This window comes from Aulonocara sp. 'chitande type north' Nkhata Bay, linkage group LG23 (assembly GCF_057382095.1).
Source record: "Aulonocara sp. 'chitande type north' Nkhata Bay isolate Kocher_YH1m ecotype deep benthic linkage group LG23, A_spYH_male_GT1.1, whole genome shotgun sequence".
In the NCBI taxonomy this organism is placed as follows: Eukaryota; Metazoa; Chordata; class Actinopteri; order Cichliformes; family Cichlidae; genus Aulonocara; species Aulonocara sp. 'chitande type north' Nkhata Bay.
In genome coordinates this window covers 2,532,806-2,547,655 of record NC_141365.1, presented here as the reverse complement: position 1 = coordinate 2,547,655, position 14,850 = coordinate 2,532,806, and the positions used below count along the sequence as shown (strand labels likewise).

Sequence of the window (14,850 nt, the reverse complement as noted above, 5' to 3'; positions counted from 1 at the left end):
TATTTGGCCTTTACATGCAAACCCGCACAGTACCTCCCTGTATTGCCAACATGTCCCACATGGTCCCACAAAAACACCGTTTTTAAATGTTCAAATGTAAATATACATAGTAGTACTGATCTGTAGGAGAAATGCTACTTGTAGCAGTACAGCTTATGTTGGGGGGGAAAACTACATTTCCCATGAAACCGAGTGGCTTACACGGAAATGATGCAACAAGCACAGCTTCTGTCAAGGGCATCGGAAACTAACGCCGGCTAAGGCTAGCAGCGGCTGTTTGCACGTGTATTGGAAGAAGCTCCGCAAAGGTGAGTTTGAAGAACACGACTGAGGCGGAAATGGACGGCTTTGGTTCAGACTTCTCAGCAGGAGGGTCCGGCGGGAAAATGGACACCGGTACCATCATGGAGCAGGTCAAGGTCCAGATCGCGGTGGCTAACGCTCAGGAGCTGCTGCAGGTAGATCAATGAACACGGCTGCTAAGCTAGCAAGCGCACATTGAGGCTCAAAGAAGTGCTGAGTGCTTTTATCCTCACGGGTCAGAGCTACACAGCTTTACAGTAGCTTCGTTTTTCGTTCTGTGTGTAAGACTGTTTTATTTTTTAGCCCGCAATAACTTCAATAAGGTTGATGGATCCTGCCAGCATGTAAATACATGGCTCATATAAACACACGAGCCAGCACTGAAATGCTGCCGACACAAAAAGATCCTTTTGAGCCACAACGTTGGAGGGTCTTTTAACCATCTGATGCATAGTGGTCACTGGAGTGGACAGCTACTAAAACGTACATATCTCTTTAATGCATTGGTTTCTATGGTGGAACTGCATATTAGCCTTTAGAGTGCTCTCTGCTGCCATGCTCCATTGAGGTCAATTCAGTGTTCAGTTAGTGCAACTGCAAGTAAATTTCCTCTGAATCAAAGATGGCAGACAAACTGTCACCCCTGCCGACCACTGCTGGCATATCCTGTCAATCCTTCTATGCTAAAAGAGCCCAACAGGTAAAAAAAATATGATGATATGCAGTAACATCTAGGGAAGGATATTATCTGTTTGGAATAAGAAATTGTTATGTCTAATATGTAGAAAACTACGATTAACCATGTGTCCACTGTAGTGGACATCATGCATTACCCACTATATTTTTTTAACATAAGTCATAAATTGTCTCACTGTTTTTTGGGACTGTTTTGGTTATAAGTAAGCATATAATTGTTACATTTATAAGCTACTCATTTAAAATATATATTTCTGTGCAGATCAGCTGTAGTTTGAGTTACTATAATAATTATTTTATCATATTTTGTAGACTTCAAATGCAGCAAAGAATAAGGCAGCGTACAGAATAGTCCAGGAAATTCCATCCAGCTCCAGTGATGATGATTTCATTGATGAGTGCAGTGATGATGAGTTCAGTGATAAGTCCAGTGATGATGAGAGTGGCTGCCAGAGCAGAACAGAGACATAGGAACTACGGACAGCCTAGGTGTGATGAACACAGAAGTGTTTGGAGATGCAGAGACTAAGATGTCAGTTTGTGTTTTCTTCCAGCATGCTACTAAGGGCTTGGTAATACTGTCCTGCATCGTTATAGAACTGTGTAGACTCAAAAATGTTTCTCTTGTTGGAGATAGTTTGCCATATTCAGGTGTAGGATTCACAGCTAGGACTGTTGATTGGTTTTGTTATTTACGTCTAAACATTGGGGCCTTATGAGTTGAAAGTTCCAAAAAAATTGCTGAGATGTTTTTCAAAGGATACAAGCAAACAAGTGTTTGTATATTTACAATAGAACACAAGGTAATTAATTTTTATAGTAAATTCACAGTATTTCATGCTAAGTGCTCAGGCGCATGTAGTCCACTGGAGTGGACAAGTTTATAACTTTATAAAAAAACATATTTTTGGGAAAAAAAGAGTTGAACATTTTTTTTCATGTCCTGAGAAGAATAAAAGCACTTAAGAAAAAAATCTTGACCAAGGCTTTCATAATTCATGCATCAGAGGGTTAATACATATCTGTTTTTTTTAAAAGTCATGCAAATATTCTGCGCTGCTGCTGTCAGAGTAGTAAATGCTAATAAAACACTGTTTCTATTTCAGAGAATGACCGATAAATGCTTCAAGAAGTGCATAGGCAAGCCTGGAAGCACACTGGACAACTCTGAGCAGGTATGCACTGGCTGAGTCGCTTCAGTGATGCCCTGCTGCCCAGAGCAAAGAAGTGATCACGTTTTAAGAAAGCAGGAGGGCATAACAAAAGTGCTGCAGGGCTCTAAGGCTTACCTGACAGGTGCTTTTGAGTGGGGCAAGCGCAAAAACATAAGGTGCTGCTGAGGTACTGCATCATCTTGTAGAATAATATATCAGGTTTATCGTAGGATAAGGTGGACCAACATGTATCCACTCCTGAGTCTTCATCAGTGTCTCGTTTCCAGGTTAGAGTTGATCTGGGTTGGTCTATCTCTCTGCAGAAATGCTCCTTGCATGCATATATATATATATATTAGGGGTGCAACGATACACAAAATTCACGGTTCGGTTCGATATTTTTTCGATACAAAAAAAATGTTCATGCCTTTTTAATTTGTCATTTATTAAATTTTCACGGCACATTCCACACCACATCTCTGTGCGTTCATCATTTGTTTGAAGCCAGCTCACCTCCACCAACTACTTGTCCGAGAATACGTGCTTCTTTTGTGGTTCGGACTCCTTCTGACATTTCTTTGGAGGTGGAGGAACACCAAAGTAATTGCTTAAACGAGCTTCTTCGGCATCTTTAAGAGTTCTAAACAAATGTCTGTCCTTCTGAAAAGCTTATGTACGCAAACACGCGTTGCAACTTCTTATCTTGTGCGCGTTTTTTATTTTGACAGCGAATGCGCACCTGCGGACCACTTATGTGCAGCCCTGGTTATTTAGCTCGTCATATTGCAGCCACAGAAATTCTTTTGTCCATGAAACCATAAAGCTGCACTTTCTTTTTGCCTTATAGTCTGATTTGTCATAACTTCTCCGTTTTGTGGTAAGCTTTTCTTTGGCTGTCACTTCTTCACCCTGACCTGTCTTATTTGGCTCAGCAGAACTAAAATATATATCCTGCTGCTTTTACACACGGACTCACATAAGCTCAGCGATTCTCTGCGCGATCAACCTCTCACATGTTTAAGCTGCCGGAGATTTCACTTGTCATGTTTGCATAGTAAGCTAACGATTAATAAGACGATGTCAGAGGAATTGGTGCACAAATTATCATCACTCACAGATCAGTGCTGTCGCTCTCTATACACAGTTCGCACGATTGCAAAGTGAAAGCAAAAAAACAAGCGCAAATTCAAACGCGACTTCAATATGTCACATATTGACAGTGGCTCACCGATGCCAATGACATAATTACCCAGCTACATTTCTGAAAGAATGCAGAAGCATTGACATATATTTTTCCTACAATAGCCCGACGGGCAGGGCAGAGATAGATTTTGGTAGCCCGACTGGAAAAATCGCTAGCCCCAGGACGTCGGGCTAGCGATATTGCAAGCCCTGTATCTGATTGAGGAATCACTCATCTTTGGAAAAGAGAGTTTATTACAGAGAAATGGCTCTTTCAGAATAAAAGCTCTACTATACGCTTCTTCTGGGCTATATTCTCAGCAGCATATTAAACATATCAGGTCCCCATAAGGAGAATCCTGTGCTAACAGCTGTCTAAACGGGTACAGTGTGTAGCATGCTGCTTGTTGTTTTTGTCTGCTTCCACTTGTCTTTGCACTAGGATGATGTCGGCGTAAATGTGCAGTCATATTCGTTGTGTTCCCACTAGTGCTTTCAGGTTAATCTCGTTGAAATGACGTTAACGCCACAACACGGCAAATCTCCGTTAACGAGCTACCGCGGATCGCCCCGTACGTGGGGCTGGACAGCGTCAACACGTTAACGAGCTAACTGCGCTAACACACTAGCTCCCACCCATGTAATTGAGCATTGCGTGGCACATCCAACATACTGTTTTACTTTAGTCCATGACTCGCTTACCTTCAGGGTCATATGTCACATGAAGACCAAAATAGTTCCAAAGGCAGATCTGAATGAGGGTGGGGGAGGTTCAATTTGCCATGTTGCAAGTAGAGCTTAACTTCTGTCTCGCTAGCTTGCCCTGCGCTCAGTGAATCTGCACTCGACTGCTCCGCCTAGGCTGCACTGTCCAGCCTAGGCGGAGCAGTCGAGTGGAGATTCACTGAGCGCTCAACACAGACAGCATCATCAGAAGGAAAGTTTATAAAATAAATTACAAATGTTGTATTGTTCGATACATATGCGTACCGAACCGAAAGCACTGTATCGAACGGTTCAATATCGATACGAATATCGTTGCACCCCTAATATATCTATCTATCTATCTATAGATAGATAGATAGATAGATAGAGGAGTGCATCAGAAACATTTTTTGTATTAATCACAGTTTTAAATCGGTTAAAGTCTTTGTAGACCACGAGTGGTTTATTTCTCTGGACTCTTTTTGCTTTGTCCCTAACAGAAGTGTATCGCCATGTGTATGGACCGCTATATGGACGCCTGGAACACCGTGTCCCGAACATACAACTCCAGACTGCAGCGAGAAAGAGCTCGCATGTGAACTCTCTTCATCTTTCCCTTCTTCAGGCTGCTGCACACAGCGAGGGCCGATGCAGTGCTCTGCAGGAGGGCCCGCGCCGTGCACGACTTTGCCACGCAGCGGCGCAACATCTGTCACAGTACCTCTGACAGGCAGAGCACAGCCTGTGGACTGCAGCCATAACGGTGTCTCTGTGGACAGTTTTTATTTTGCTCTGAGGAACAGTTCACTACCAATGTTAAATCGATTGTGTGTTTTACGTTAGAAATATAATCAGTCATCTTCTGCGGGTTCTTGCCATGCTGATTGGAAACACTAAATTACCTGCTTAGGTGTGAATGTGTTTTAAAGTGTTTGCTGATGCTGTGGCAGGAGGCGGAGCCTGCTGTGCTGCTAAAAGGACTCCAGGTGCAGTTTGGCTCAATAGGCCCAGCTTACTTCCTGTGACTCATCTCCCTGCCCATCGAATGCTTCTGCCTGTAATACCAATAACAGTAAACGTCTCCCAGTCACTGCAGACTCTCCTTTAAACACTGCTTCACATTCTTTGCTGGGTGATTGTGCTTAGAGATTAAATATTTCCTGGAGCCTTAAAGGAAAAAAAGTGCTTAAAAATCATCAGGAAGAGTCGAAGCGTTTTGGTGTTTTCACCAGCATGAATTTGACATTTCCAAGCCTCCAAACAGACCTATATCAAAGTACGCCTGGAGAACAACACTGTTTTGTCTGACGTGTTTTCTGGTTGTCACTCTATCTGCTGCCCTCCACAGTAGTGGGTTTGTTCCAGCGGGGTCTCCCTCGCCCTGACGGGGTACTGCACCTTTCTCAGCTTCGTGTGTGTGCGGTTTGTTAGATGTCTGGGAACCTGAGTTTGTGTGAGGAGCCAGAAAAGCTGTGAACATCATTTGCAATCAGTGATTTTTTTTCCCCCCAAGAAAAAATAATAAATTAATCAATCAGGTGTTCTCTCGTTTCTGATCAAAAATATCCACCAACCGAGTCCCACGTCACTGACTTTGTACAGAGTAGACTTTCCCCACAAATCCACGTTGCAGTAAAAGATCACAATACCCTTACATTTACCCATAAATGAATCCCATATTGTCCACACAAAATACACAAAGCCACGTGCTGTGTGTTTACCATCCATGACAATAAATAACTAATAAATACTCCAAATGATCCGTGAATGAATGTTTAAGGCACAGATCAGGATTGTTTCCTCAGTTCAGGTAAAGCACAGCACTACCGCCAGCACCCGTGACCGGAGGGTCACAAAGGTCAGGGCTGTGTACACAGTGTTTAGCATGACCTCAGTTCTCTGCAGACACAGTTCTTCCTTCATCAGAAGGGAAGGTATGTGGATATCCAGCTCCTGATAGACGTCACACGAGTGTAAACTCCCGGGAAACCGACTCGGCCGCATCCGTGTCCCCAGCTGGTTACTCCAGCGATAAACCACTGACTGGAGGGCTGACGACACGTCAGCGGCCCTCCAGAGTCTCCCTGCAATATCAAAACACATCAACAGTTTCATTTGGAATTTAAATAACTTTAAATTCTATATAAATGTGCTCTATAAATACAGTGATGATTGATTAACTCATTTATAAGAGCAGACTGAAGATGAGTATGGCAGCAGGGGAGTAAATGTCAGTCAGTCTGCAGCTGAGCCCGGTGCTCTGACCGAAACAGGAATGCGTGAGGGTTTCGTTACATAAGACGATTATGGAGAGGGTGCAGCGGGGTGGCCTGCCTTCGCTGAGGAAGACAGCGTACATTTTCTATCAGGTCACATTTTCTAGCTTTATTCTTTTTGGAGTTTTTTCTCTTACATCTGATTCTTGCTTTTAAACCTTAATTTATTCGTCAGCCTTTTTCCAAAGGTGAACCAGAGAAGCCTGTAAGGGGGGAGATCAAGGTTGACTTTGCTCCGGCCTGGTTAACCATTCACTGTAAAGACACCACAGTCATACTTCCTCCAGCCTCCGAGCACTGCATGCAGTGCACCAGCCTGATGTTAAAAGTCTGCAGGTTAGGAACTTTTTAACGATTGTGAAACAGGAAGTGCAGAAGTCTGTGTGAACATCATACCAAGCAGGTGTCCCGACCTCCCGCCATGAATCCCGCACACATCATGTTTGAAGTCAGAACGCTACCGTATGATTGCTGACAGTCCGTCTGGTCAATGATGTTCACAGCAGCTTTCTGTAGCAGGTTGGTCAATGAACCTGAGGAAAGAGCATTGCACACAGAACAGGTGTGATCGCAACACCTGAGCACCAGTGTTTTTGTTGCTGTGGAAACAAAATTCCATTCAGAGGCAGATAAGGCAGAAGCTAAGCTGATAAAGGCTGCAGTCATATCACATTCACTCGTGAAAGGCCGAACAGGCCACGGATCACGGAGCTATTCCTGCTTTTCTACCTCTGAAGGCTGAGTCACGTCAATAACGTGAAAATGATCTCACCTCTCGGGCTCCCCTGCCTTTATTTCTTAGTAAAGACATTTCATTTTTTTCCTGTGTGACCTCTAAATGCAGGACGTTTAGTTTCGTGGGTTCATCTCTCACCTCCCTCTCTCATGGATCCCCACCCTGTGATGTAGCACTCTGCGCTCTTTAAGAAGCGGTGTACTGGTGATGGAAGACAGACAGACTGGATGGTGTAAGACATCGGGACTGGGACGGCCAGCTCCAGCAAAGCCACATCGTGGTCCATGTTGGTGCCATTAAAGGCCGGGTGGATGATTACCCTCTGGATGGGAACGACCAGGGCTCCTACCCCCGATCGCAGCACAGATCCCAGGCTCACGGCCCAGTTATTGGGAGTAGAGTCACTTTAGATGTAAGTTATTAATATTAGAATCACTCCTGAGCTTTCAGTGAAACGAGTTTTGATATAAATGTATGAAATACCTTTTGAAGCAGTGCGCTGCAGTCAGTAACCACCTATTGTGAATGAGCGTGGCACCGCATCTGTGAAGCCTCTGGTACTGAAGACTCCCGATCCAAGGCCACTCTCCCCTCCGAGCTGTGACTCCACCCACGATCCTATGGGAGCCCAGCGCAGGGCGCACGCCGCAGTCTTAAAAAACCAAAAACCAAAACGCAGTTAAGAAGAATGACCTGTAAGTCCCTCATGCTCCGTGCTTCGTGCATTTTAAGTTTACCACAGTTTCTTTCATCAGCCCCATTGGGACAGTCTGCGGCTCTGTCACACTCCGGGTTGACCTTGCTGATGCAGGAAGTGGAGCTACACTCAAAGTTTCCACTGCAATTCAAGGCTGGAAAAAACACATTCATTAAATAAATGAATCTCAGTAACCGATAAAGCTCTTAAGATTAAGGAGCTTTCAGGCTGACATTACCAGACAGTGGTAGCACTGCTGCAGACGACACGTTATCAGCTGAGGTCCCGAGTGCTGGTGGGGTATTAAACTCTGTCACTGTGGGAACATGCTGGCCATAATCATGAACCGAGGTGGGATCAGTCTGGCTTAGAATCCAGTTACGGAGCCTGGTAACACGGGAATAAACCCCAGGTCTGTTGACCTGAGCGCAGCCCACACCCCAGCTCACTATCCCGGCCAGGAAGAATCTTCCCGGGGCCCCCTCGCACACCAGAGGTCCTCCGGAGTCCCCCTGCACATGACACACATGAGCTGACAGATACTCTGAAAAGTGTCATTTTTGGTAACTTTCAACTATTCAGCATCAGGTAATCCGTCCTGGTTGGTCAGGATTAGCATCATTAGGCTAATCACCACAATTTTAAGCATCAGCTCTGAACCTTGAAAGTCACGGAGCTACTGGGAGATATGTCTCAGAGCATGTTGTCTTTATCAGGGAGACGACACGACAGAAGGGGCACGACATGTACGACTGTCAAATATCAGCTGCTGTAATTCACAGCTATTGCTTTAAATGTTGAAACAATTATGTAATAAGTGCATTTTACACATTCTTAAAGTTCATATTTTTGTCCAAAGAAGTAACATTTTATGTACAGAGAGATAAAATTTCCAAAACGTGTTCGATAATTTATGCAACATCAGATCTTTTGAAGTGGATTTCTTTCAGACTGAGCCTCTCACGGTATAATCAACAGCACACGGTTATGCTGAGATGAACAGATGGCTCATAGTCTCAGTTTTTAAGGTGAGAACGGTGTGAATATTTTTAGCGATCCTCAGACCTTCATAGGTCATAGGTCATAGGTATAGACATGCCCCACTGCATGTGAACCGTTTTCACCACTGACCTGACACGAGTCCACCTTGCCCTGCAGGAATCCAGCACACATCATGTTTGGAGTGATCGCTCCTCTGTACACAGATGACTTATTGCACACCTTGGAGTCAATGACTTTGACCACAGCTTTCTGCAGCGTGGAGGGCAGCGTGACTGCAGAAGAACACACGACACACTGATTACTCCCACTTGTCATATTTCACCTTAAATGACAAGACGACAGCTTTCAAGAACAAGTTTTTAGGATTTTCTTTTCTAAATGACTCGTCTGTTGCGTTTTGTGTGCATTCCTGCAGACTCACAGCTAAACTGGTGTACGGCACCCCAACCGGACACAATGCAGCTCTGACCAGGTGCAAAAACATGAGATGGGGAGGGTATGCAGACAGGCTGCACGTAAGAGCTGAACGCGAGAGGCGTCTCCAGCTCCAGCACAGTTACATCATTGTCCGTGGTCATGGGGTTGTAGTCTGGAGACACAGTTATGGACTTGATGTTAATCGTTCTGGACTCTGGCTCCTCACCGCTCACCAGCGTCGCCCCAACCAGGGCTGTCCATTCTTTGGGGTTATTGACCCTAAAACCAGAGGAGGCAATCATAAATGATGGTGTATATTCATGAAATGGGATTGTTGTTTCTTAAGGACTTTTCTAGCATTTTTTCAAAAGCCAGAACAGAATATTTGATCAAAAACTGAAAAAACTGAAAATCATTTCCAGGCTCGTGTGCAGATGTGTCCTAATACTGATTTATTGCAGGACAGCACATGAGGAAATGTGTTTTATGTAACTGTTTGCAAAGTGGTGAAAGAAGCATCATAGTCCTGTTTAAGTAATAGTGGGAAAACCTAAGGATCAAAACATTGCTAAAGTAAAAGTACCCAGAAACATATACATCACAATTAATGATGACGTAATATGCAAATTAATTTAATGGTGCACTGGTAGATAACTTTATTACTTGTGTACTGCTGGGTATCTTCATCAGTCTTGCCCCGCCTTACCTCTCTGAGCCTCATCCCCACGCACCAGCTGCTCCAGGGGGCGGGGCCTTTTCTACATTATGAAATAACCTGACCTTGCAGTTAGAGAGGCCGCTTCACTGTCCACTTTCAAAACATGTCTTAAAACCCATTTTTATTCTTTGGCTTTTGACCTCAGTGAGACTTAGTTTCTCTTGTAATTAAATTAGTTATTTATTTAATTATTTTATTTTTGCTTTTATTTATATCTTATGTAATTTTATTATTTAGTTCAAATGTACAGCACTTTGTGTCAGCTGTGGTTGTTTTAAAGTGTTTTATAAATAAAGGTGATGATGATGATGATGATGATGTACCAACGAGGCAAAGAATACTAGTAGACGTGTGTTTGAAAAACAATTTATAATTAAAGCTTTAAAATGAATAGCATGGACAACCAAGCACAGTATTTACCTCCAAAACAGCGCGGAAGGAGCAAAGCATAGAAATACTACAGTGCTGTATACAGTAAGTCCGTGCTGTGCTTCTGTAAAGCACCTGTAAACTGTGAGCTACATTTCACCTCTCCATACTCTCAAACGATGGCATTGAGCATGTGAAGGTCGAAAGCTTAATGATTGTATTGATTAGCATCCAAAATTTTCAAACGACTGTTTTTAAACGGGTTTAAATCAGAGCTACCTCTCAAAGCAGTGAGCTGCGCTGACGAGCCAGCGTTCATTGACGATGGTGGCTCCGCAGATGTGCCGCCCATGGAACCTCAGGCTGACCTGCCACGGCAGCTCCCCTCGCCGTGCGTCCTCACCGCCCACCACCCGACTCCCCGTGGCAGGACGCGTACCGCAGGCTGTGGGTTGGGTGAAGAAAAACTAGTGTAAGTGATTAAAAGCAGATGTGTCCCAGTATATTCTGCTCAGGTCTGTGGTAACGATGCACACTCGTTAATAACAGAAGGAGTAACGGAGCTACTGTGTATGTCTGCTGTCGTTTGAGGAGTCATTCACCACAGCGAGCTTCATCAGATCCATCTGCGCAGTCTGGGACGAAGTCGCACTCTGGGTTTACTTTAGTGACACATTCTCCGCTGTCACAGGTGAAAGTGTTGTCAGGACAGCTGGCTGCAGAGCCAAAAATACTTTCACTACGCATGAAATAAATGAATAAATAACAACAACAATACATAGTAGAGTTTTTGCAAAACTGGTGACTTATTAAAGTTACAATTCTCACTTCTAAAGATAAATTTGCACATTGAAAACCTGCTGGATGAGCTGAAAAATGGACTGTTTCAGAACACAAAGGCCCAGTTTTGGCTCGTGAAAAGCTGAGACTTTGTTGAACACGATTTAACAGGATAATGAATGAATGGATGTTTGGGAGGAGGACGGATGTCTGTGCGGCAAAGCCATTCATTCCAGATGGAAGTGACATCATTAGGTGAACATTTGAGTTTAGCTTGGCTAATAATAAAGGAAATGAAAATACTTTTTTGAGGTTATGGAAGTCAGATAAAGAGTTTGATGTATCCGTTTCTTATACAAATAAAGATGTAAATGATAAACGACATTTCCACTGCTATAAAACATTTTTACAGTTTTCACTGTAAATTTCATTTACAGTAACTTTACTTTCCTGTAAGTACTTTTACAGTCATTTTCTGGCATCCAGCACATTACTGTTAAATTTGCAGCACAATTGTGTGTTTGGTTTTGTGCGTGCGAGTGTGTAACTTACCTATCATACTGTCTCCAATAACATAAAATGACTTTCCACTGGCTCCTACAAAGAAGGAGGAGTGATAGTTACGATCTTCGTCACTCCTAGTAAACGTAAAGACTCTGGTGAAACACACAGACTGGTGACAGCTTTACTACCCAGCAGGATGACAGCGTCGATCTGTCCAAACTCCGGCACCTCCAGCGGTTTCCCGTGCATCGATGAGCTGAGTCCTGCACTCAGCAAGTCCTGAACAAAGTTTTCTGAATACTGCTGGATCTTGGACACCCTGAAGACGAGTCGGAGCGTCGCCATCACATCTCCGTTAATGTTACTAGGAAGGCGAGAAGAAAACTGGCAATGTTCCATCTTACATCCTGTTTGTGTGTTGAATAAATGACCCCGTGCTTACCCATAGGCAACAATGCTGCAATCGACAAAGTGACGTGTTATGGGTGAGGCGGTGAAGACGTTTTTAATCTGAAAGGTGAGAATCAGTAACAGTTGAACACCTTTAACATTAAGACCTGCGCTCTCATTGTGTTGTGAATCAGCACTAACCCTGGACTTTAAAACTGAGGACAGTACTATGGAGAAACCAGAGCTCTTATCCTGCAGTGCAGCGTCGTACTTCAGACCTCTGAGCTCCACTGTCTCCATGAAATGATGCTGCTCCTGCACAAGGTACGCTGCGGGTAAAACAGGAGGAAGTTATCAGTAAGTGATGCATCTGCAGTGAAATCTTTAAACGGTTCGTGCTGGTTTAAAAACGTCTGATAAATGAGTCACAAAACATTACACCCAACATTCGTGTGCAGGCTCACCTATAACCAGGCCGACAAAGATGCCAATAATAAGGAAGAAGAGGAGGAAGAGTATGAGACCGCTCCTGTAGCAGACAGAGCTGGAGGGAGCGGGAGGCGAAGATGACCACGGCCCTCGGCCTTCATCCTTCTGCGCTTCCATGTTGGATTCACAGCCGTCACAACCCACCGTCGACTGTCTCCAGCAGCATAATGCCTCACAGGCAAAACGATTCAAGCCTGCGTGAAATAAACGTGCTGCGTGTCACTGCAGTTAGTGCGACATGAGACTGGGAGCATGATTTTAAACAGACACTTTTACACACACACAGAGTTACATTTAAAGATACTTTTAGTTCTCACAAACTGTTTGTCAGTAAAGAAATAATGATCATAAATACTCAAACTATTCAAAAGTACAAAAAAAGTTACCGCCCGGCGGCGCAGCCTGAGGAGCGCGTAAAATAAACCACGGAGGCCATGTCGCTTGGCAATCACAAATCAGATGTGGGGAAAGGTCACAGTAAAGACAAGAAAACGTCCGTAAATCTTTGCAGATAAACTCCACACAGCGTCTCAGGTACGTCTCACACAGCGGAGCTTTAAACAATGCAGGCTTTATGTCCTGAGGTAGACTCACTCACCTCTTCATCTGTTGCTCTCAGCACTGACATTTACAACATCCCGAAGTTCCAGCAAGAACAGACACGGAGACTGAAGACCGGGCGAGGACACCAAGAGGTCCGCTATTTGTTCCTTTGGCCAGGAGGCGTGCCTTTCCCCCGTCCCGCAGGTAACCCACCTTTTTCTGTTTGCCTTTGAAAGTCGGTAAGTCTTCACAAATCTCTGGCAGACCCTCCTTCCATGCTTGTTGATCCCTTTGGTTACACCCCGGTGTGCACAGGTGTTTCTGCTGTTACCTCATAGCTGACCTGCAGCTGACCTGCTGTCCACAGTCTCCGGGTAAATATCAAACACGCATCCTTCAGTACAGCAAGTTGGAACAAAGCAGAGATGAAAATGGCTCGAAACGCTCCAGAGCGGCTCCGGTGCTGCTCGTCAGTGCTCCACTGACAGTGACTGGGCAACAGGAGGAGGAGGGGCCGAGCCTCCTTTAACTCGGCCTTTTTGTTCCTGGCTGCAAGTTCTGCACTTACAACAAGCTGGCAAACCATTAAGGCCCACAGCGCCTCCAGTCTGACACTTTACTGACCTCTTGCATCGAGGTTAATGGTGCACAAGTTTAAAGTGTATTTAAGGCTTTATTCAGTTTCCATAACTGAAAACACAGTTTAACTACTCTGTAATTATTTGAACAGGAACAGTTGTCCCTCATTTCAAAGCACATGGGTCAACTTTTAACAAACAATGGACACGTTCTGCTGTAAAGCTCGAGGTGCAAACTGGGATTATTCCCCCGCCCTGCTAAAGCACAAAGGTGCAACAGCCTCTTTGTTGGTGTGTTTACAGGCTTGAAGTTTATCTTCTCACACTCAACACACACTCCCAGTATTCCTTTCAAAACTTTAAGTTCACGACCGACATCATCACACTGTTAACTGGCCGCTCACACGGATCACTGAACATAACCAGCTGGTGTTTAAGTACAACGACCACTCGCTGTGAAGTCAGGGGGCTGAAACAGAAATCAGCTCTGGCCTTGTTGTATTTTTGTGATTTCATGGTGCTCCAGATGTTTGCAGCTGGTGAAACTGGACTGCACATCGATCAGCACACTGTGTACTATGATGCCATGCTGCTGTAACAGATTCATGTGTTTCAGCATCGTATTGCTGAAATATGCAAAGCCTTGCCTGAAAAAAGACACCACTGGGTGGGAGCATGTGTTGGTCTAAAACCTGTAAATACCTTTCAGCATATAGTCCACGTCCACAGACACTGACCCCCCCCCCATGACAGCAGGGATGGAGGCTTTTGAGCTTGGTGCCGACAACAAGCCTGATGGACCCTCTCGTCTTTAGGCCAAGTTTTCAAATAAGAATTTAAATTCCATCACAGTTTTCCGCCAGAGAAGGCCGGGACGTTTCTGGATCACGTGGCTTCTCTTCAGATTTCTTCTTGTCTTTAATGTGCATTTGTGGATGACACAGTGAACTCTGTGCAGTGATTTCCACAACAGGTACATGTCTGTTTTTATTAAAGTTTTTGATTTTTGGCCTCTTTTGATGTCTTGCACTGTAGACATATTGAGTCTTTAAGTTCTAAAACTTTCATCACAATTTGCATATTTCACAATTTCTGCGAAACTGTCTCTAAGATGCTTCTTCCACAGCCGATCATGTTGGGCCTCAACTGGCAACAGCTGCTTCGTACAACTACACACAAACAGATTACAGATTTATGAAATTTGCAAATCATTGCATTGTTTTTGTGCACATTTTAAAGAACGTGCCAACTCTTTTGGAATTGGCGTTGGATTGTTAAGCATTTGACGTATTTTTTTGCTGGCTAAGCTGG

At 44.2% G+C, this 14,850-nt stretch overlaps 2 protein-coding genes across 2 annotated transcripts; one reads left to right on the top strand and one right to left on the bottom strand.

Annotated features, from left to right (window-relative positions):
• The first annotated feature begins 189 nt into the window (after window positions 1-189).
• On the top strand, window positions 190-5,579 carry timm13 (translocase of inner mitochondrial membrane 13 homolog (yeast)). The gene is made up of 3 exons (XM_086283109.1): window positions 190-458; window positions 2,106-2,174; window positions 4,541-5,579. Exons 1-3 carry the CDS (start codon window positions 339-341, stop codon window positions 4,637-4,639), a joined length of 288 nt encoding a protein of 95 aa, XP_086139235.1. The 5' UTR covers window positions 190-338; the 3' UTR covers window positions 4,640-5,579.
• A 34-nt stretch (window positions 5,580-5,613) lies between these two features.
• On the bottom strand, window positions 5,614-13,572 carry tmprss9 (transmembrane serine protease 9). Its single transcript, XM_086283108.1, has 16 exons — window positions 13,017-13,572; window positions 12,394-12,612; window positions 12,131-12,258; window positions 11,982-12,049; window positions 11,728-11,903; window positions 11,588-11,632; window positions 10,858-10,971; window positions 10,535-10,700; window positions 9,173-9,447; window positions 8,881-9,023; window positions 7,988-8,261; window positions 7,790-7,903; window positions 7,536-7,704; window positions 7,191-7,456; window positions 6,713-6,849; window positions 5,614-6,124 (listed from the first exon to the last, which is right to left on the bottom strand). Exons 2-16 carry the CDS (start codon window positions 12,533-12,535, stop codon window positions 5,963-5,965), a joined length of 2,379 nt encoding a protein of 792 aa, XP_086139234.1. The 5' UTR covers window positions 12,536-12,612; window positions 13,017-13,572; the 3' UTR covers window positions 5,614-5,962.
• Between the last annotated feature and the right edge of the window lie 1,278 nt (window positions 13,573-14,850).

Coding starts and splice junctions, on each gene's coding strand:
- timm13 (XM_086283109.1), top strand. CDS start 339: ATGGACGGCTTTGGTTCAGACTTCTCAGCAGGAGGGTCCGGCGGGAAA. Junction 459..2,105: donor ACGCTCAGGAGCTGCTGCAG/GTAGATCAATGA, acceptor TTTCTATTTCAG/AGAATGACCGATAAATGCTT. Junction 2,175..4,540: donor CACTGGACAACTCTGAGCAG/GTATGCACTGGC, acceptor TGTCCCTAACAG/AAGTGTATCGCCATGTGTAT.
- tmprss9 (XM_086283108.1), bottom strand. CDS start 12,535: ATGGAAGCGCAGAAGGATGAAGGCCGAGGGCCGTGGTCATCTTCGCCT. Junction 10,972..11,587: donor TATTGGAGACAGTATGATAG/GTAAGTTACACA, acceptor TTGGCTCTGCAG/CCAGCTGTCCTGACAACACT. Junction 9,448..10,534: donor GCAGCTCACTGCTTTGAGAG/GTAGCTCTGATT, acceptor CTCTGGTTTTAG/GGTCAATAACCCCAAAGAAT.